The sequence below is a fragment of the Zootoca vivipara genome, chromosome 13, assembly GCF_963506605.1.
Source record: "Zootoca vivipara chromosome 13, rZooViv1.1, whole genome shotgun sequence".
Classification (NCBI taxonomy): domain Eukaryota; kingdom Metazoa; phylum Chordata; class Lepidosauria; order Squamata; family Lacertidae; genus Zootoca; species Zootoca vivipara.
Window position 1 is genome coordinate 9,410,044 of NC_083288.1, and position 21,640 is coordinate 9,431,683.

The 21,640-nt window shown below is 44.3% G+C and overlaps 1 protein-coding gene across 2 annotated transcripts; it reads right to left on the bottom strand.

Annotated features, from left to right (window-relative positions):
- Positions 1 to 1,938: 1,938 nt before the first annotated feature.
- Positions 1,939 to 15,572, bottom strand: LOC118078259 (cytochrome c oxidase assembly protein COX18, mitochondrial). Of its 2 annotated transcripts, none has more exons than XM_060282265.1 (6): positions 15,203 to 15,572; positions 13,219 to 13,319; positions 11,492 to 11,655; positions 9,619 to 9,740; positions 7,795 to 7,902; positions 1,939 to 2,093 (listed from the first exon to the last, which is right to left on the bottom strand). In XM_060282265.1, exons 1-6 carry the CDS (start codon positions 15,569 to 15,571, stop codon positions 2,064 to 2,066), a joined length of 894 nt encoding a protein of 297 aa, XP_060138248.1. In that variant the 5' UTR covers position 15,572; the 3' UTR covers positions 1,939 to 2,063. The 2 variants fall into 2 exon arrangements, with proteins under 2 accessions (XP_060138248.1, XP_034957932.2); XM_035102041.2 differs by lacking the exon at positions 1,939 to 2,093 and adding an exon at positions 6,920 to 7,236.
- Positions 15,573 to 21,640: the final 6,068 nt, after the last annotated feature.

A 21,640-nucleotide genomic window follows, 5' to 3' on the forward strand; every position in this document is an offset into this window, starting at 1 on the left:
GTTCATTTCTGTCTGAACAAGGGAGGGGCAGAACCAGGCACTGCAAGTGCAAGGCGACATTCAGGGAGGCCAACGAGAAAACACATGTGCCAGAGACATTTAGGGCTTGTCCACATTGACCTTGTGGATTTGAAGCTGCTTGGGCCTCTGTTTTTTGTGTGACATCCACAAGATCTCATCCTCATCCAAGGTGCAGTCCACACATTTTCTTCACCAAATTAGCATTTTATTGATCCACAGGTAGACACACAGCAATGCATTGTGTGGGAGATTTAAGTTTTAGTTTTAGTGTGCAGTTACATTTCACAGACATTTCATGCAAACCTTTCCATCATGTTTCCCGCAATAACCCAAAGGAAACAATTCAGGGTGCCTTTCTCCACCAGTTGTAGCTGAAGGCAGTTTTGCAGTTCATTTATTTTATTTCTAAAACAGCTCTTTAGAAATGCGGAAGTGCTGTTGAACAAAGCACCTTTATTAAAAAGAAAGTTTGCCTTTGCAGATACAGTAGGTAGGGAGGAAAGGATGTGACTCCAAATCATTGCCTGGGTTATTTATTACCATAGCTGGTGGTGGTGGTGATTTTTCTGCTCTTTTGTGCAAATGTTTTATTTCATACATATTTAAAGGTACACACACACACAGAAGCAGCTAAAGTAAAGCAAAGTTACCAGATTTTTTTTTCAATGACTGCGGGGACACTTTTCAACTTCCTACTAGATTTGTAAATCCGGGGACTGTCCCTGGGAAACGGGGACGTCTGGTAACCTTAACATAAAGCATTAATGCCCTAGTATGGACACAGCATTAGAGACAAGGAATTGTCCTTTGTTAAGGGTTCTGAAGTTTGTTAGGAGATTCCTCTTCCCCTCACAGAGCTACTGTTCCCAGAGTTCACTGGGAAGAAGGACTGGTTGTCAAACCACTCTGAGAACTGCAGTTTTGTGAAGGAAATAGGGGTCTCCTGACAACTCTCAGCACCCTTATAAACCACATTTCCCAGAAAACTATGTGGAAAGCAGAGCTATGAAACTACTTGAAATATACAGTGCAGAAGAGACTTCAGAGCCACCCCCCCCTCCTCCAGAGAACCCTGGACATTGTAGGGATGTGTGTTTGTGCGTGTCAAAATGCAAGCTCCAGGGTGTTGTGAATTTAATTGAAATAAATGGATATAGGTTGGTACTGTAAATGTACCCTATAACTGTGCACCATGGCAACCAAAGGCACCAACCAACAAATTCTCCCCTGTACATTGGATAAAGGGATGTAGTGACCTCAGGCAGCCATATTTGCTGGAACTTGAAAAGTCGTTTCAGAGCAGGTGGAAGTTTTAAGACATTTTACCAACCACACCTACGGTTACCGCCACATTGATTCCTTACGGCTGATTCTTTATGCCTTAGGATGGATAGCAAGCAGCAACCAACCCTCTCCCCTCAACCCCCCGCCCCATCAAGTATTATAATTTATCTGAGTTCGCTTGATTTCTATTGATTGTGACCTTGAAAACAAGAAGCGGAGGGAGACAACGTGCTTTTCAAGATGCGTTTATTTATGCCTTTATATTATTCCCCAAGGTTAACGTTAGATAAGTAAGAGGAAAAAAGGACATGGAAGAAGTTACAGAGTGCAGAGAAAGGACATGCAATATGAGATACCTATGTAAGACTTCTTTCCTTCAATCATAATACTAGGGGGATTTCTGATAGAGATGGTAAACTTGGTGCAGGAAAATGACTATAAAGAAGAACCTGCTTTAGAGGAGGGCCTATACTCAGACCTCCTAAAACTCTTCACAAGAGGGCTGGACAACGTTTTGTGTGTCACTTCACAGCTGTATAACTGGTGGGAGTTGAAATCTGATGTAGGGAGAGTCAGAGTGCTGCTTAGTTTAAAGGTGTTGTCTGTAGAAGATGCTGGAGGGCTGGTTTCGATGCCCTCACTGACAGAAGTGCCGTCCACTTTCCAGACCACAGTCAGACTGCTCGGGTAGAATCCGCTGACCATGCACACTGAAGTGGCTGAATCCGATTCAAGTTGCTCCTGCGAGGGTGGGAAAATTAACGCCGATGGCGTGGCATCTTCTCTGCCTGCATAAACAAACAAGAACACAGAATATTGCGTCATTCAGGTGTACCACAGGGGACAAAGGGCCATTGAAAGACCGCAATACTAGTTCAAAACATTTTGCTGCAAATGGCACCGCTGTCCAAAAAAATTGTGAAGGTACCAAGTGCTTGGGGCAATGAAAAGTTTCCCCTCTACTTTTTCACAAGCCCCCCCCCAATAAAGTAAGTGAAGGATTTGCTATTGTTTCATGACACCCCCTAGTTGGCCACCTTGATCAGACCAGAAATGCAAATAGCATTCAGGCTCAGATTTGCCATCATCATCATCATCATCATAATAGCTTCCCCCACACCTTTAGGAGCAGCCCAACATTCAGAAACTGAGTGGAGGTATAATGCTTTTATTCTTGCTGATGATGTCTGCAGATTAAACAGCTTTTAAAGGTCCAAAAAAAGACTTCAAACTGCAACCCTACGTGCCCTTATCTGGAAGGAAACCCTGCTGAATTGAGAATGTCTCATTGCTGTGGAAACATGGAGATGGTTGTTCTGAAAACCAGAGAAATTCAAAATCCTACAGTGTTCGTGACAGTGTATGTACTGTAAAAGAAATAGTTCAGCACATTTTCCTAGTAGTATCTTCCAGTCTACTGAGTAAAGTAAAAACAGGAGAGAAGACTCCATAGGCCAATTTTCATATCTGGATGCCGCATAGGGCATTTCAGCCCTGTCCTAATGTGGGGAAGCAGGGACAGAGAAATTGAGCTCATGGGGAGAACACATACAGAAAGCTGCAAAATTAGAAATATTCTGCATTACTTTGGCTTGGATTGGTGTGTGGTGCATTGTTATAAATTTGTCTAGAGTGTAAGTGCAGGTATTTCTTTACTTCTTCGTACTTGGTTTTTACATTTTGTATCCTATAAATGGAATGTGCTGTTTAAACCCTTTTCTAATCGCATAGGAGAGTTAAATTCTATATTCCATCATAAAATGCCAAAGTAACTAATAATGGCCCAAACCAGTAAAATATGAAGTCCCCCTATTAATTTCAATGGCAAATAATTAAGCATGTGCTAAGCATACAGTAGGCTTAACGTTGATCAGCTTGTGTTCTAAGTTTCATAAAGGACATACATTTCATTTTACTTGCTATAACTGATCTGTGCAAAGTATTGCACCATCCAATTGGTATGTCCATAGGGACAAAATAAATACTTTATTGGCTTTGAAAATAGCCTTGAAATTTCACTCTTTTTCTTTCCCCTTAACTTTCCTTATTGCAGAATTCTGTCTCTGCTATAAATCATTAGCCATCTTCCATCCCAGTTGCCTTTGACAGCACATTGAAAAAATGCCTGCTTTCTTTTTTTTTAGGTTCCTCTTGAATTATCAATGTTGATCAATCAATATATTTGCACAGCACCATCAATATGCATGGTACGCTACAGCCAAAAGAAGGGGGGGCAAGGGCTTTACTGTGCCATTTGGGCAAAGATCCTCCAATTAGTCTATAGAGCTATATCTATATCTATTTCTAATATAGGTTTTTGCAGAACAGTCAGACTAAAATCCCTGTGAAAATCAATGATAAGGCATGTCTAGCATCTTAGTTACAATGTTAGACATAACTACGGACAAATATGATCTCACCTAGAAATACCTGTATTTTCAAATTAATGTATTCTCAAATTACTTGGGACTTAAGGGTATCAAAATATTCCAAATTGTGCCCATTTACATTGAAATAAATTCCCCTGAAATGAAATGGGCTGGTTTCCAAGCACTTGATAGTGGGGGAAAAACCTTCCCACTGTAATTTATTTCAAATAAAGTGTTTTCTATGAAGGATACATGTTTTTATTAGCAACTGCTGAACACCCAGTGTGAAACTTGGTAAAGTGCAGAAATGGGAAATTTGTTTCAACTGAATTTTCAGTTCTTTTTTCTGCTCTTCTCTGTCTGTGATCTGGTTTCTTCACCAAGTTTTCAGCAATTAGTAGTTTTTTTAAACAGTAAATCTGAACTGTTATTGGTTTGTCTAGAGGCAACCAAATTTAGCTTCTGGGATGACCCCCTAAGTTCTGAAAACCCTTAAACCGTTTCTTTAAATTGGCTCTCCATTGGATATCACTTAGTTTATACCAAATTAAACCGCTTAGAGATGTTATTGCCATCTTTACTGCCGCTTTGGCTAGAAATTCTGCTAGCATCAATTTCATGCAGAGCTCAAGATATTGTGGGGAAAGAGGCAGAGGTGACACAAGGGAACAATAAAATGCACACTCTTTTATCCCCCGTTTGGTCCCATTCCTGAGAGTGAATCACAGCATTTCCCCACATATTCAGAGGGTGGTGGTGATGATGGGAATGGGTGATGGGCTGATAGGAGTGGTGAACCTGTTAATGACTGTTAACCACTCCTATCAGCCCTTCACCCATTCCCATCATTCCCACCCCCACCCTCTGAATATACATAAGGGTTCTGGTGACTTCTGTTTCAGTGTATCTGACGAAGTGTGCATGCACACGAAAGCTCATACCAAAATAAAAACTTAGTTGGTCATTAAGGTGCTACAGAAGGAATTCTTTTAATTTGTTTCGACTCAGATCAACACGGCTACCTACCTGTAACATGAATTATTATTTATTTATTCCCCGCCCATCTGGCTGGGTTTCCCCAGCCACTCTGGGCAGCTCCCAACAGAAAATTAAACAGAATAAAACATCAAACATTAAAAACTTCCCCAAACATTTTGAAGTCTAGTACAGGCCTCAGGCCTGGGGAACCAGGAAGGTGAGGGAAAACAGACTCTCCAAGTGTCCCTATTTTCCAGGGACAATCCCAGTTTCCAGAAGCCATCCCATTTTCTTACTGGTATTTGATGCTGGCATGTCCCGCTTTTCCTTAGAATGTCCCTGTTTTCATTAGAGAAATGTTGGCAGTTATGGGACCCCCAGAGTCAAGGAGATAAGTAACACAAGCTTTAGAAGACACCTGAAGGCAGCCCTATATAGGGAAGTTTTTTAATGTTTAATGTCTTATTACAGTGGTACCTCTACTTATGAATTTAATGCGTTCCGAACGCAGATTCGTAAGTCGAAAAAAATTGTCCGTTCGACTTCCAAAATGTTCAGGAGCTAAGGTGCGGCTTCTGATTGGCTGCAGGAAGCTCCTGCAGCCAATCGGAAGCCATGGCGGATTCAGGTTCCAAAGAACATTTGCAAACCAGAACACACTTCCGGGGTTGTGGCATTTGGGAGCCAAAACGTTTGACTCACAAGGCATTTGACTTCCGAGGTATGACTGTATTTGATTTTTTATTTCACTTCCGTTTTCAAGGGACTGAAGATTTTGCTGAGTGCTTGGGTTTCATAGGAAATAAAGCAACTGTTGCTGAGACCAGGGCAGGATTTACCGCATTTTTTCGCTCCACAGGACGCACCTGACCATAGGACGCAGCTAGTTTTTAGAGGAGGAAAACAAGGAAAAAAAAATATTTTGCTTTCTTGAATTGTCCTAGCAGCCAACTCCTAGAGGCCTAGGTGCCTTTGCCCCCCCCCCCATATTAAATATTTGAGGAAGCTTCTTTTGCAAAGGGGGAAAGCTCCATTTTTTTAAGGATCAGCTCAAAGTTGTGCAGATTTTTTTGCAAATGGGAAAAGCCCCGTTTGGGGGGTGGGGGTCAGCTCAGAGTTGTGCATCTTTTTTGCAAAGAGGGAAAGTTCCATTTTTAAGAATCATTTCAAAGTTGCTGAGTTTCCTTGCAAAGGGGAAAAAATCCTGTTTTTAAAATCCTGTTTCAACTCACAGTTCTGCAGCTTCTCTAGGAAAGGGACCCATTTCTAGAGTTTCCAGACAGATAATCTAATCAGCCAGTCACATGTCTCCCTCTGCAGACAACAATTGAGGCCTAGGCAAGGGGCCAGGAGGGGCACTAGCTCTCTTATCTCCCTCCCCGATCGCTTGCAATCAGCTGTTGAGCGGGTTCCTTTCAAAGGCCTCATTTCCTCATTAGCCTTTGGCTCTTTCTTTCTTTTTTTTAAAAAAGCACGATCTGCCTTTAGCCTCTGGGCAATTCGGCTCCAAGGACCACACATTCGCTCCATAAGACACACAGGCATTTCCTCTTACTTTTTAGGATGAAAAAAAGTGCATCTTGTGGAACAAAAAAATGCAGTAATAAATTTTATTTCTGCGAAAGTTCTGTACCCTATAAATTTCCTGCGAGAGATGTCTCCCCCCAAAAAAATATTTGTTCATTCTTCCTGTTCTGATCATGTCCTGGACAGCCTCTCTACTTCCATTTTTTCGCCCCTTCTTTTCCTGTGTTCCCAAGAGTTGCAATATCATCTGTGTTACACGCCACCTTCTCCCACCTTTCTCAAAGATGGGAAAAGCAAAGCAAAGATGTGTTTTGTGGATACACAGAGATGCATACACCGTGATAAAACAGGTATTTAAATATGTCCTTTGTATGTAAATAAGCTACAAACTTAAGTATGCATCTAATCACAAATTTCAGTATAGCTTTTGTTAAAATGCAGATTAATACAAAAAGAGGGACTTTCAGAAATCCAAGACAATCTGAAAGCATGCACAATGTTTTAGAACAGGCATCCCCAACCTTCAGCCCTCCAGCTCTTTTTGACTACAATTCCCATCACCCCTGACCACTGGTCCTGTTAGCTAGGGATCATGGGAGTTGTAGGCCAAAACATCTGGAGGGCCTCAGGTTGGGGGTGCCTGTTTTAGAAGCTGAACAAAATGTACAGATGAAATAAATAAGTAATGGTGAAGGATTGACACATTTCCCCACTCTGCCAACATATTAGGTCTCCCAACATAACGACAAGTACTCTTTTATTAGGAAAATAAATACAGTGTCACAATTCTCATCAGTGCAATGGAGCCAAATTAAATAAATCTTTTGTAGCAGAGCACAGCTCAATTCCAAATCTAAACATAGCACAGGTCTTCTGAAAGAGTATTTCACTTTAGGAAATACTTTGCATAGATTCCAGAAGCAATATCTTTGTAAGGAGTGTCTGAATCAGACTTGGTCCGGGGTATGTGGCAAAGTCTACGGAAAGCAGGGGAACGAAGCAGGAGGTTGTGCGAAAGGCCCATGAAGCTTGAGGACACCCAGTACAAAGCCATTGCCTGAAACCAGAGAGAGAGAAGCATTACTTTCAACAAAGCCAGGATGCAGAAAAAGTATCGCAACCACCCAAGAGGACATATGTTATCTTTGGTTTTTAGAAATATCAAATACCTTGGTTCCCAAACGCTGAAAAGTGTGTGTGTGTTCTGGTTTGATTGAATATAAAACTACAAATCCAATAAAATGTTTTTTTAAAAAATAGATGTAGGAAGGTGAGATAATACTTGTCCTTCACTAATGTCAACCCCGATTGCCAGCAAATTTCCAGGGTCTCAGGCAAAGGTTCCTGACATCATCTGCAATCTAGTCCTTTTAAAGGATGCCAAGGACTAAACCTGGACCTTTCCTACACAGGAAAAGAAGCCTCTACACACTGCTGGAGCATATTATTCTACAGGTGGCGTTGCTTCTTGAAATGAAGCCACGGCACAAAAACCATTTCCGGGCTCCGAACTGGAGAATTAGAGGCTCACTCGCAATGGGTTTCCCAAACCACCTCAGAGCCTGGAAGAAGAGAGCTTTGGCCCAACTCAGTGCTGTTGTTCTAGGTTACTTACTGATGGCACGGTTGCAGCTACTGGGATCATAAGCACCGAGACACCTCGAAAGAAGTTAGTGGTATACCTCTGAAGCCGGGACAGTTCAGTTTTTCGCAAAGCAAAAATCTGGAGAGACAAATTTCACTTGTAAGAAATTTGGAGAACAAAATGTCAGCTGGAGCGTCGTCGAGGCAAATATGCAACTCAGGAACTGGTGCGTACAGGTCAACGTAAGTTATGAACTATGATTTAAAGTCCTTCCCAGGTTTAAAGCGCGAGAACTCCCAGTGTGACCAGCAATCTGCTTTATATATCAAGCTTCCCACCTCCTTTAAAAACTGTATCTAACAGTCTAAAGTTAACTGGAACGTTTTTTGGTTTCAAGAAGTATAGCCCTGCTATTCCAAAGCAGAAATTAAATGCCATTACAGTGTTTGCTTATCTGTCTCTGCTGACAAACTGCTGTGCTATTCTATTTACAATACAGTGGTACCTTGGTTCTCAAATGGCTTGGTACTCAAAGAAGTTGGAACCCAAACACTGCAAACCCAGAAGTGTTCCAGTTTGCGAACTTTTTTCGGAAGCCAAACATGCTCCGATTTGAGTGTTACACTGAGGTCTGTCCGTTTTTGCTATTTATTTTGCGTTTTTGTGGTTTTTATGTTTTGTTTTTGTGACTGTGTGGAACCCAATCTAGCAATTTATTGATTGATTGATTGATTGTGTGACTGCAGTACATTGTTTATTGTTTTCATTTTATGGATCAATCGTCTCATTAGATAGTAAAATTCATAGCAAGAGATTTTGGGTATAACATTGAATATGACGCGTGGTTGAAATTATGAAATGAAACATTGAAATTTACTGCATGTACCGCTTTGAAAGAAAATGTAATGAAAATGATGTACAGATGGTACTTAACACCAGTAAAATTAGCTAAAATGTATAGAATGAGTAGTAAAACATGCTGGAAATGTAAAGATAAAGATGGTGAATAGTATCATATGTGGTGGGCATGCGAGAAAGTAAAAGGATTTTGGGAAATGATATACAATGAGTTGAAAAAGATGTTTAAGTACACCTTTCCCAAAAAACCCGAAGCTTTTTTATTGGGTCTAATGGGAGAGGAAATAGCAAAGGGAGATCAGAGACTATTTATGTATGCTACAACTGCGGCGAGGACTTTATTAGCCCAAAAATGGAAATTACAGGAGATACCGACGATTGAGGAGCGGCAGACGAAAATGATGGATTATGCAGAACTGGCAAAGTTGACTTGCGGGATCCGAAACCAGGGAGAGACAAAGTTCCAGAAGGAATGGAGTAAATTCATTGACTATATGGAGAAAAATTATAGAAGTTTAAGGACACTTGCGGGACTGAAATAAATCCTACGAACTTAATCTATCCATGTTTGTAAAAAGGAACTATGAGATAAGAGTGAGAAATAAAGCCGAATGACGGGAGGGAGGGAAGTCACAACTCGGCAGAGCGAAATGAACTGAGATGGGTGAATATAAGATGGAATGTAATTATTATTATTTTTGTTGTTTTTTGTTTATTGGGAAAACTTAATAAAAATTATTTTTTTAAAAAAAGATAGTAAAATTCATGTTAAATTGCTGTTTTAGGGGTTGTTTTTATAAGTCTGGAATGGATTAAGCCATTTTGCATTACTTCCTATGGGAAAGCGCGCCTTGGTTTGGGAATACTTTGGTTTTGGAACAGACCTCCAGAACGGATTCAGTTTGAGAACCAAGGTACCACTGCATAGTAAATTGCAAGTTTTCCAAATAGCTGCAGATGTGGTTTGATGGTGGTCCCAGAGTCACCCTTCCATACCTCCACTATCAGCAGATTGAGGAGCCCAAGAGCGATTGGCAGAATCCAAGTTGAGTCAGGTACAGTGAGGTCCAGAAACCAGAGGACACCTCCTGTGGAAAGTTGCTCTTGAATTAAGAACCCTGTTGAAAAAGCACACACATGGTTGCCGCGTTTTGTTACCTTAAACATCCATCACTTTAGTGGATAAGGTTGAGGACAGACAAGGCTGAATCCAGACAAGAAAACATTGTTGGCAGATCTTGGATAAATGAGTGACAACTTCTGGAACGTAACCTTTCTCCTCCTCCACGATTCAGATAGTTGTTGTTTGGTCGTGTCCGACTCTTCGTGACCCCATGGACCATAGCATGCCAGGCACTCCTGTCTTCCACTGCCTCCCACAGTTTGGTTAAACTCATGTTTGTAGCTTCAAGAACACTGTCCAACCATCTCGTCCTCTGTTGTCCCCTTCTCCTTGTGCCCTCCATCTTTCCCAACATCAGGGTCTTTTCCAGGGAGTCTTCTCTTCTCATGAGGTGGCCAAAGTATTGGAGCCTCAGCTTCAGGATCTGTCCTTCCAGGGAGCACTCAGGACTGATTTCCTTCAGAATGGATAGGTTTGATATTCTTGCAGTCCATGGGACTCTCAAGAGCAGGCATCCCCAAACTTCGGCCCTCCAGATGTTTTGGACTACAATTCCCATCATCCCTGACCACTGGTCCTGTTAGCTAGGGATCATGGGAGTTGTAGGCCAAAACATCTGGAGGGCCGCAGTTTGGGGGTGCCTGCTCAAGAGTCTCCTCCAGCACCATAATTCAAAAGCATCCATTCTTTGGCGATCAGCCTTCTTTATGGTCCAGCTCTCACTTCCATACATCACTACTGGGATTCAGATTAGCAATCACTAGATCAATCCCTGCACCCAGAAAGTCAAGGTGGCAGCCATAGCTAAGGAGTCCTTTCAACAGTTCATGCTGTTGAATAGCTAACCAAGCGCGGAAAAGGACACGCATTCAATTAAGCCAAGGGATGAGAAATAGGGTTTGGGGAAACAAGCGTAGATTTTATATTGGAGGTTGCTGCCCACCCACTTCGACTGCGCTTTCTGCTGGTGTGGTGGCTCCTCTGTAAAACCGCTTTAAACAGCTCGTAGCAGAGCTTCTTCCTGGCGGCAGACAGCAAGAGACTACGAGACTTGTACAAAATGCTCAGTCAAGAGTTATTCTATTTCTTGGCTGGTTCACAAGCGTTTTAGTTTCGACTATATACAAAACTATTTACACTGGTAACTCGACTTCCAAATGCCTCGACTTCTGAAGGTTTCAGAAATACTTCCGGGTTTGCCGACTTCGTATCTTCACCGCGCACGCGGGCTGCGGCTGCGCAGAAGCGGCGCATGCAGGCTGCGCGAAGCGCAAAAACGCACTTCGTGCACGCGCAAAATGGACGTTTCGAATCCGAAGGTTTCGACTTATGAAGAGCGCTGTGGAACGGATCGCCTTTGTAAGTCGAGGTACCACTGTACATACATCTTTTCACCATGGTATAAACCAGGCATAGGCAAAATCCAGCCGTCCAGATGTTTGGGACTACAACTCCCATCATCCCTAGCTCACAGAGCCAGTGGTCAGGGATGATGGGAATTGTAGTCCCAAACATCTGGAGGGCTGGAGTTTGCCTATGCCTAGTATAAACTCACAACGTGTGGGTCCTCTTTCCCCGTGCAGGGAAACTTGCTCCTTTTTATTTCCATCCCCAGCTGTAACCGATCAGCCAAGAGCATCACTCCCAACCTTTAAAGGAAACTTCTTTAAAGCTACAAGCACCTTTTTCCTGTTTCTTTGAAGAACGACTTCCGAACATTTCACGACACCAGTTTAAAAGCCTTACCATCAGCAGCTGCTCTACCCATGCTGAAGTTGCGCAAAGCCATGGAAACGAAGACCCACATTGGGATCTGAATCCATATGAGCAAGCTGGCCTTAAAAGGGTGGCAGTTATCTCGCACGTACAACTCGGAAACAATCCTTTTCAGATTCTTCTTGAAATGGAACCTGGGTGGGCAGAGGGAAACAGAAGTGAGGGAAGAGGAGGTTACACTGAACTTTATAAAGGGGCTTACTAGAATCACTGTAGAAATGCAGTAGTAAGTGGGCAGTAGTAAAGGGAACAGAACAATCATGCATTGCATTATACGCCACATGCTGGTGGGCATCCATCTGTCTCGGGAGACAATGGAGGAGTGCGCCTTCGGGGATGAAGTCAAACCGTTGGAGAGTTACAGCGCCTGCTGTGGCTGTAGAGACCGATAAGGGAGAGGCATGTTTTGTTGCAGCTGGGGCAGAGGAAGGAGTCTGGTTGTGCTGCTGCTGCAGATGAACCAGGGCATTTCTTCTCTCTGCATTCCTCCCAGCGGTCATTCCTCCTCTGGTCACTGTTATTGATGCCCAACCTGACTGACTGCGTTCATGTGCAAGGGGCTCCCACACGGCAGGCTTCATATCACGCTTGCAGACATCTTTGTAATGCAGTTACAGAGTCTGCCAGCTGGCCTGGTGCCGGAAGCCAGCTCCCCACAGAGCACGTCCTTGGGGATCCTGCCATCTTCCATTCTGTGGACAAGACCAAGCCAGCATAGACGTCGCTGAGACAGGAGTGCGAACATGCTGGGAATGTGGGCTTGGGAGAGCACATCATTGCTTGAGACTGTCCTGCCATTTGGTACCCAAAATCCTCTGGTGCAACACATGTGGGAGGTATTGAGGTGTCATTCCTGACAGGTGGTAAGTTGCCCACACCTCGCTTCCATAAAGCAGCATGCGCCCAGCAGACAAGCTTGGAAGATCTTCCCCACAGAACCACTATTCACATGGGAATCTTACAAGTACAGTGGTACCTTGGTTCTCAAATACCTTGGTTTCAAAATGCCGGTGTTCTGGTTTTTGAACGTTTCTCAGAAGCCGAATGTCCGATGTGTCTGTTAGCTATTGTTGCCGGGGCACCTGCACCAATCAGAAGCCATGCCTTGGTTTTCGAACATTTCAGAAGTCAAACGGGCTTCTGGAACGGATTAAGTTTGGCACTTTTGCTTTCGCTATTTATTTGGCATTTTTGTTTTTGAGGTTTTGGTTAATTTGTTTTTTGTGACTGTGTGTAACCCAGTTCAGCTACTGATTGATTGATTGATTGATTGTGTGACTGCGGAAATGGCTAAAAGCCCCCCATCCAAACAATGACTATCATCAGTGCAGGTAAGGGGGGGAAAGTATTTTAATTTTTATAATCTACATTACTGTCTTATTTATTTTATAGTACAGTACATTGATTATTGCTTTCATTTTATGGATCAATGGTCTCGTTAGTAAAATCCATGTTGAATTGCTGTTTTAGGGGTTGTTGTTAAAAGTCTGGAATGGATTAATCCGTTTTGCATTACTTTCTATGGGAAAGCGTGTCTTGGTTTTGGAACGGACTTCCGGAACGAATTAAGTTTGAGAACCAACGTACCACTGTATACTGCTAGGTGGCGTGCAGTGGCCATGAGCAAGTGAAATGTTAAATGCCACAGAATTTTATTCTAGCTGGATGAACTGAGATGCTGTTCAAAATGATCTTACCTGGCTTCCTTTTCAGACCAACTCCGTTGTTTTGCACAAACGGAAACTTCATAGCGAAGGTGCTTGGCTAGGCTGTGGATTTCAGGCTGCAAGTTTTCCAGCTAGCTGGAAAGAAACAGACGGCTTAAGTTATAAACGAGTTAAGTCCTTCTCTCCCCCCCCCCAAAAAAAAGCACTGTCCCTCAAAGGGCTCTCCCTTAGCATTAATGGTTTACTCTTGCTTACCTGCCAAAATATAGACTCAGGCTTACTAGCATCACTATAGAAATGCAGTAAGTGGGCAATATAAGTACAAGTCAAACCATGGCTCTATCTAGCTCAATATTGTCTATGCTGGCCGGCTGGGGTTTCAGGTAGGGCTTCTTCACAGCCATAGGTAAAGGTAAAGGAACTCCTGACTTTTAAGTCCAGTCGCGGATGACTCTGGGGTTGTGGCGCTCATCTTGCTTTACTGGCCGAGGGAGCCAGCGCTTGTCTACAGACAGCTTCTGGGTCATGTGGTCTTGTAAGCCGCTTCTGGCGAACCAGAGCAGCGCACAGAAACTCTGTTTACCTTCCCACCGGAGCGGTACCTATTTATCTACTTGCACTTTGACATGCTTTCGAACTGCTAGGTTGGCAGGAGCTGGGACCGAGCGACAGGAGCTCACCCCATCGTGAGGATTCGAACCGCCAACCTTCTGATCAGCAAGACCTAGGCTCTGTGGTTTAGACCACAGCGCCACCCGCGTCACAGCCATACCAGGGATTAAATCTGGGGCCTTGTGCATGAAAATAAATCAATCATGCACCTTACCACTGAGTACAGCTCAGTATTTTGCTAGAAACAGTAGTATCCTCATGCAGAAGTGCAAGTTATAAAGTTGCCAAGTAAGTGCTTAAAGACAATATAGGTTGTGAATTATCTGGATGAGCAATAGCTGAAGGGCTATGCTAAATGGTCTGGATGATGAGACATAAAATCACAGAATTGTTGACTTGGAAGGGACCAAGAGGTCTTCTAGTCCAACCCCCAGCAATGCAGGAATCTGTTGCCCAGTGTGGGGCTTGGACTCACAACCCTGAGATTAAGAGCGTCATGCTCTACCGACTGATATATATGACGTTTTCCTATGTGTATACTAGATTATTATTATTATTATTTTACATGGAGTGGCCAAAAAAAAACCCCCAACACCTCCAATTCCAGTACAGAAGACGATCTGAGCAAGGAGCACCGCAGTCAAGAGCACTGATTCATTTGACAGAGAAAAGCATCTCTCTCCCACACTTCATTCTGCACCCTTAAAGGACTGCCAAGATACCCCCCATGCCATGATTAAGACATGGCAAGCACAAGCTTTTTTTTTTAAGGAAGAAAACTGTTCCCCCCTCAAAAACATATTAAATTATAAGAGCTCATTTCCAAGGCGGCAGCTTTTATATATGCACTTTTAAGAAAAACGTTTAACGAATTAACCTAACCCAGGCACCCCCAAACTGTGGCCCTCCAGATGTTTTGGCCTTCAACTCCCATGATCCCTAGCTAACAGGACCAGTGGTCAGGGAGGATGGGAATTGTAGTCCAAAACAGCTGGAGGGCCGAAGTTTGGGGATGCCTGACCTAACCTAACCTAACATTTCCAAATTGGACAAAAAATATTAAACTGGTCCTTACACAAAACACACATTGAAATAACTTTAAATATTGCTATATGGACAGGCCTAACCATTTAAAAAGCTTTAGCGGACTCGAAATATTTTGCCGGATTTGTGTCCTTCCTTTGCTATTTATTTAAATTTCGCGCGGACCACACCGACCTACTCCCCAGCCCCGCCACGGAAAGTCAGGCCGTACATTACACTTTTTCTTCCCTTCCTTTACGCGTTCCACCCCTCCGTTCCCGGAAACCCAGCCCGCGCCCCCCCCTACTCTGGACGCGCGCGGCAGCCCTCTGCAGATGCTCAGGAACCCCCTCTCCGTGCGCCCCTGCGCAGAGCCCACCTTGGCGAGGACGCGGCTCTGCAGGGCGGCGAGCGGGAGTGTGACGCCGGTGCGCAGGAGGGCGCTGGCGGCAAACACAGCGGCCCACCAGGGCAGCCCGGACGCGGCCTGCAGCGCCACCAGGCTCGACTCCATCCACGCGACCGGCGCCGAGGTCGACAAAGCTTCGTACCAGGCCCAGGACGCGGAGGGCTCTCTGGGGCCACCGCCGGCGTCGCCGCCACGGGGCGCGCAGAGGGCGCGTGCGGCGCCGCTGCCGCAGCAGCCGCGAGAAAACAGCAACAGCCGCGGGCCCGGGCGAAGCGGGGCGCGCAAGGTGCGCGCGGCCGAAGCAGCAGCCAGGAGCGCAGGGGCGGCGCAGGGCACCATCTTGGTCACCACGCAGCGCGTGTGCCCAGGGCGCGCCGCGGCTCTCCTCCCCGCGCTCCTCCCCGCCGCCTGCTCCAAGCCCGGCGGTTGGAGCGCCCCAAACTGCTCGCAACCCTCGCTTCCAATTGCATGCAGTGCCGGATTTACGTATAAACTAGACAAGTTACACAGTAGTTTAGGACCCCACTCTCTTGGGGGCTTCCCATCTTGTCTTCTTTATGGGAAGATTAAAACGTTCTCTACAACAAAAGCATCACTGTGACTATGACTATGACCCAGTATAACTTACTTTTTCCAATGGACCACCCTTTGTAGCTGGTTTGCAACCGCCTTCTTGCTTCTTGCACCAGTATAACTGAAATGAACCTGATTAATATGAAATGAGCCGTTTCAAATATCATCACAAATCCCCCTTTTTTGGGGTGTGTGTGTGTTATTCTCTCAGCCTCAGCTCACCATATGCCAAAGGTGGAATTGTTGCTGGCATCTGTTTTGAGAGACAACAGAGTAGATTTCCGGGGGTGAAGTCAAACTGCTGTTTTAGCAGCTCCCAAGTGACATGGTGCTGGAGGAGACTCTTGAGAGTCCCATGGACTGTAAGAAGATCAAACCTCTCCATTCTGAAGGAAATCAGCCCTGAGTGCTCACTGGAAGGACAGATCCTGAAGCTGAGGCTCCAATACTTTGGCCACCTCATGAGAAGAGAAGAATCCTTGGAAAAGACCCTGATGTTGGGAAAGATGGAGGGCACAAGGAGAAGGGGACGACAGAGGACGAGGTGGTTGGACAGTGTTCTTGAAGCTACGAACATGAGTTTGACCAAACTGCAGGAGGCAGTGGAAGACAGGAGTGCCTGGCGTGCTCTGGTCCATGGGGTCACGAAGAGTCGGACACGACTGAACGACTAAACAAAGTGACGTACAGTGGTACCTTGGTTTATGAACACAATTGGTTCCAGAAGTCTGTTCATAATATGAAGCGTTCATAAACTGAAGTGAACTTTCCCATTGAAAGTAATGGAAAGTGGATTAATCAGTTCCAGATGGGTCCGCGGAGTACTCAGCCTGAAGCGTACTTAACCCGAAGCATGGGTGTAATTGGTTCAGGAAGTCTGTTCATAAACCATAGCTGCCAAGTCTCCCGTATTCCCCGGGAAACCCCCGTTTTTCCGGCTGTTTTTCCCCGGTTTATTCTGGCGTGGCTGCCATTTTGGAACTGGGCGGAGCATGCTCAGAAGTGACTTTTGATGCTGCTTTGCCCAGTTCCAAAATGGCTGCAGCACGACTTCTGGTGCGACGGCCATTTTGGAACAGGGCAGAGCAGCATCAAAAGTCACTTCTTAGCATGCTCCATCCAGTTCCAAAATGGCGGCAGCGCTACTTCCGGTCTGCTACTTCCGCTCCAGTCCCTTATTTCTCAGGCCAGAACTTGGCAGGTATGTCATAAACTGAAGCAAACTTTCCCACTGAAAGTAATGGAAAGTGAATTATTCTGTTCCAGATGGGTCCTCGGCGTTCATAAACCGAAAATTCGTAAACCGAGGTGTTCATAAACCGAGGTTCCACTGTACCTGGGTCACAAGCCTAGGCAGTGTGTCTGGAGATCCTGGGCTTGCCAGACAAAAAGACACCCCCCCCCCTCGTCCTCACTGATGTGGTCCAAAGGAAAGCAGAGCAAATAGGTTTGTCACCAGCTTGGCTGCAGGAGTTGTCAGAAGGATGTAAGAAGCCATCCGTCTTAGGGACTCCACTCCGGATTTGTGTTGGGTTTACTCCAAAGGCTTTTGATATCCCACAAAGCAGCAGAGGTTTGGGATCAGTTTTTTCCCCTCTTTCTAGACAGGCCACCTCCCCAGGTTCAGCCCCACCTGCCCCTCACTTCCCTCTGCAGCACCTGCAGAAACTGCCTGCTTGACTGTCAGACCCATGTTTGGCCTCATTCGCTCAATCTGACAGAACCTGTCTTTGCATGTCCCTAACTCACCAAAGGTTTAAGACCCATCAACTAACCTCACCGGGTTTAGCTGGCTGGTTGAAGCTGTTCCCAGGGTGTGGCTGCTGTCACATACTGACAGTTTCTAGGAACCACATCAGATATTGATTTTAGTTTAGCGCCTAAATTTTTAATCTTAATCTTAAACCTTCAAGATATGTTTTTTGAATTGTTAATATTTGTCCTTGTGAGCTGTGAATTGTGTTATACAGTGGAACCTCGGTTTATGAACACCTCGGTTTATGAATTTTCGGTTTATGAACGCCGCGGACCCATCTGGAACGGATTAATTCACCTTCCATTACTTTTAATGGGAAAGTTTGCTTCAGTTTATGAACGCTTCAGTTTATGAACAGACTTCCGGAACCAATTACACCCATGTTTCAGTTTATGAACGCTTCAGTTTAAGTACTCCGCAGACCCGTCTGGAACGGATTAATCCACTTTCCATTACTTTCAATGGGAAAGTTCGCTTCAGTTTATGAACGGTTACTCCGTGGACCGTCTGGAACGGATTAATCCACTTTCCATTACTTTCAATGGGAAAGTTCGCTTCAGTTTATGAACGCTTCAGTTTATGAACAGACTTCTGGAACCAATTGTGTTCATAAACCGAGGTACCACTGTATTATCTGTGGTTTGTACGAGTCTGCGGTTTTGATTTGATTTGTTTTGTTGTGTTGTGTTTTATGATGGGCGTACAGCCGAATAAACATCTTTGCTTGCTTCTAGGAACCACAGGAAAAAGCTGAGTGCAGGGTGGCGACCAAAGCATAACCTCCAACTCCCGGTAAGAAAAATCCGAGATCAGCAACGGTGTGGCACCGGAAGTTGCTTCTACACACGTCTGGACATGCGTAGAAGCAACTCTCAGTGCCCAGACATGGGCAGAGCGGCATCCGAAATCAGTTCTGCGCATGTCCAGACATGCGCAGGAGCCTCCCTGGCAGGTAGGAAATCCAGGGGATTTGCGGGATTATTCTCTATTCGGGATAACAGCGGGAAACGGGTTTAAATACGGAGGTTTCCCGCGAAAAACGGGGTACTTGGCAGCTATGGGACCAGAGGTGGACAAACTACCCAGCTCTCAAAATACAGCCTTTCCTCCCATCTCAGCAAGCAGGGGTGAGGAAGTTGAAGCTTCCCATTCTGGCATGTTGATATTGCAATACTCCCAGTGTCCTGCTGACTGGCACTGGAAAAAAATCTTAAGTACATGTCACCAGTCAGCTAGGCAGGGGAGGCAAATGATGGGATCTCAGGAATCGCAATACACCTGCTCCTCAGCTTCTGCCAGTGCCAACCCTGAGATGTGCAGGGAAGGATGCCAGGGAATGCATGTGGAATGCCAGCATGTGTTACACAACTTTCGTGAGATTGTTCTCATATAATGTAGGCCATCGGAACACTTTAATTAGTCTGTATAAATAGTATTACTTCACGTGGTTCTCTCCTGCTATGAATTGTGTTGAGCAGCGGTTAATAACAGGTTAACATGGGAAACGTAAAAGTGGAAACTTTAAGAACACATCATGGATTTGGCTCGAAAGAACTCTTGCAACTCCTTCCAAGAGCCCAAGGGAGGTTTTGACTTGGGTTTCGTGAACAGCAGGCTCTCAGCCCCGATACCAGAGCCTCTGCAGTTTGTAGTATGTTTCTGTCTGCCATTCAAAATGGAGAAAGCTAAAAACTCATCCAGTCATGCTCAAGTCCCTTAGGTACAGATAACAGCATGTGGTCTGAAATGCACTTCCGCGCATTAGGATTTTAAAGTGCCTGGGTGGGTTTATGAAGCACGTTCAACCACATTTAGCGTGCTGAGATTTTAAGGAGTGAATGTAGGGCTCCTCTTTCATACACCAAAACAAAACAAAATAAAAATATACATCAGCCCTAAATCACACGGGGGGGGGGGAATTCTGCTTGTACGCGGTTCTTGTATGTTAAAAAAGGAATATGTTTTAAAAAACAGAGAGGACCTAGAAGGTCTCAGAAGAGGATGTTCCTTGTTTTTATTGGTCAAGTACGCATTACATTTGAAATATAAAAAAGTGTTCCAAAAATGTTGCTAATACAGACTTCTATCACACCCCCACCCCACCCCAAATATTTTGTTCAACGAGCCTCATCCAGGAAACAAGGGGTGTTGTTCTCCTATTAAGTTTTGCTTTCAAGTCAGTAAAATACAGATAGCTTTAATAAGAAACCACACCCTAAAAAATTAAGCTCAGCTGATTCTGACAATATAGTTTGTTGTAATAAATACTGAGCATCTACTCCACTGAAGGATTATATCATGTGAGCAAAAATAATCCTAGTTAGCTGTGGAGAGGCATTTTGCATACACTAAAGGGGAGTGGTGTTATATAAAATATTTGAATAGCATTACTCCCCCCCCCCTCCTACATAGTAAAGTGCTGAAAATTCATTTCTCTCCCTCTCCTTTCCACCAGTGGCTGTTTGGTTAGGTTAGGCATTCATTTTGCTTCAACCAATTTCAGACATATCAGTAGGAATAGTACATGACAATGGAGAAGTTATTTTTTATTTTATTTTAAGAGCACCAACAGAGGGCGTGTACACAGATGAACTGGTATTTATTCACAAGCCTCTCAACATCTTTGAAGTTGCATTCAGAAGGCTGCAGGGTTCTTTGGGAAAAGAATTGTTCTTGCTGGCTTTACAGGTGAAGCAATCATTTTAGAGCTTGAGTTTTGTAGCTGAGAAATTGAGCTGGTCTAGGTAATCTGAGATTTCAATTAATCCAAATCTTGAGTTAGAGCCACTACCTCTGTATGAGAAAGGGCTAATTTGAGTGCCAGGGTAACATTAAAACAGACTTTCAGTTGACTTTCTTCAAACTTGCAAAGGAAAGAGACAATGGACTGTTTGTATCCTAACATGCAATACTAAACATGATTAATAGATCAGTTTATAAATTTTAAAATACACATCACACATTCACAGACATATCAGTTATATGTAGGGTCTTCCGTTACGATAATTGGGTGTCACCAGCTGCCGCAGGCACTTCTAAAATCTCCTCTAGAGCTAAACAGCTTCTTTCTTAATTTGAATGCTGATGCTTTCATGCCATCCAGCTTTCTAGGTGATGCAAGTAACTAAAGATGGCCACCTTATTCATCTTAGATTGGAATCTTGTAAAGCAGTTTCATTTCAGAATAGATTTTTCTTGGCCTAATAGCCCAACGTCTTCCGAATAATGCTTGTATTTGGGACATGCCCGATAGTGAAGTTCTATCAGCAGATGACGCTGCTGATATGTTCATCCAGTCTTCAAAAGTCGCTAGCCTGCAAAACATTTCACTAGCCTGCTAAGAGTACAATAGCCTGAGGTCTTGTCCACTCAATCTGCCCCAAGCCTGTATTTACATGCAAGGGAAGTTGGAAGTGTCCAGCCCTCCTTCACCAGCTTGCTTGACTTCTACGCTGTGGTGAAGGAAGGGGATTACCTTCTTTTCTGGCTAGCACAGAAACCAAGCGGACAGGCGGAGGGAGGAATAGAAAGAGCTGTCCCTTCTCCACCAGACTCCATACTCACTCACCTGCATGGAATCCCTAGTTGCTTATGGCTACCCAGCAAGTTGTTGAATACACGGCTGCTCACTTCACTGTATTTATTTAAAGAACTAGTGAAACTCACTTGCATCCAAAATAGATTTTAGGGGCAGGACGCATAAGAATTTAAAATCCACAACGCAGTATTAAGACATAAATTAAAGGAAAAAGCAACAAAATCGAGAGGAAAAGAACTATTCAGCCAGCTGAAAGCAAGCATTTTAAATGCCTGGGCAAATAGAATCATTTGAACCTGTTGCCAGAAAGAATCCTGTGTCGGTGCTACCACCCTTGCAGGAGAATTTCAAAGTCAGGGTGCCGCCACCGAGAAGGCCCTCTCTTTTGTGCATGCATAGTGTCGTCCTCCTATAGATGGAACACAGTGAAGGGCCTCTCCTCTGACCATCTGAATACACAGGAAAGTTGATATGGAAAGAGACGCTTGTTCTGAAATCTGGGCTCCGAGTGGTTTAGGGCTCTATAGGTAAGCACCAGCAC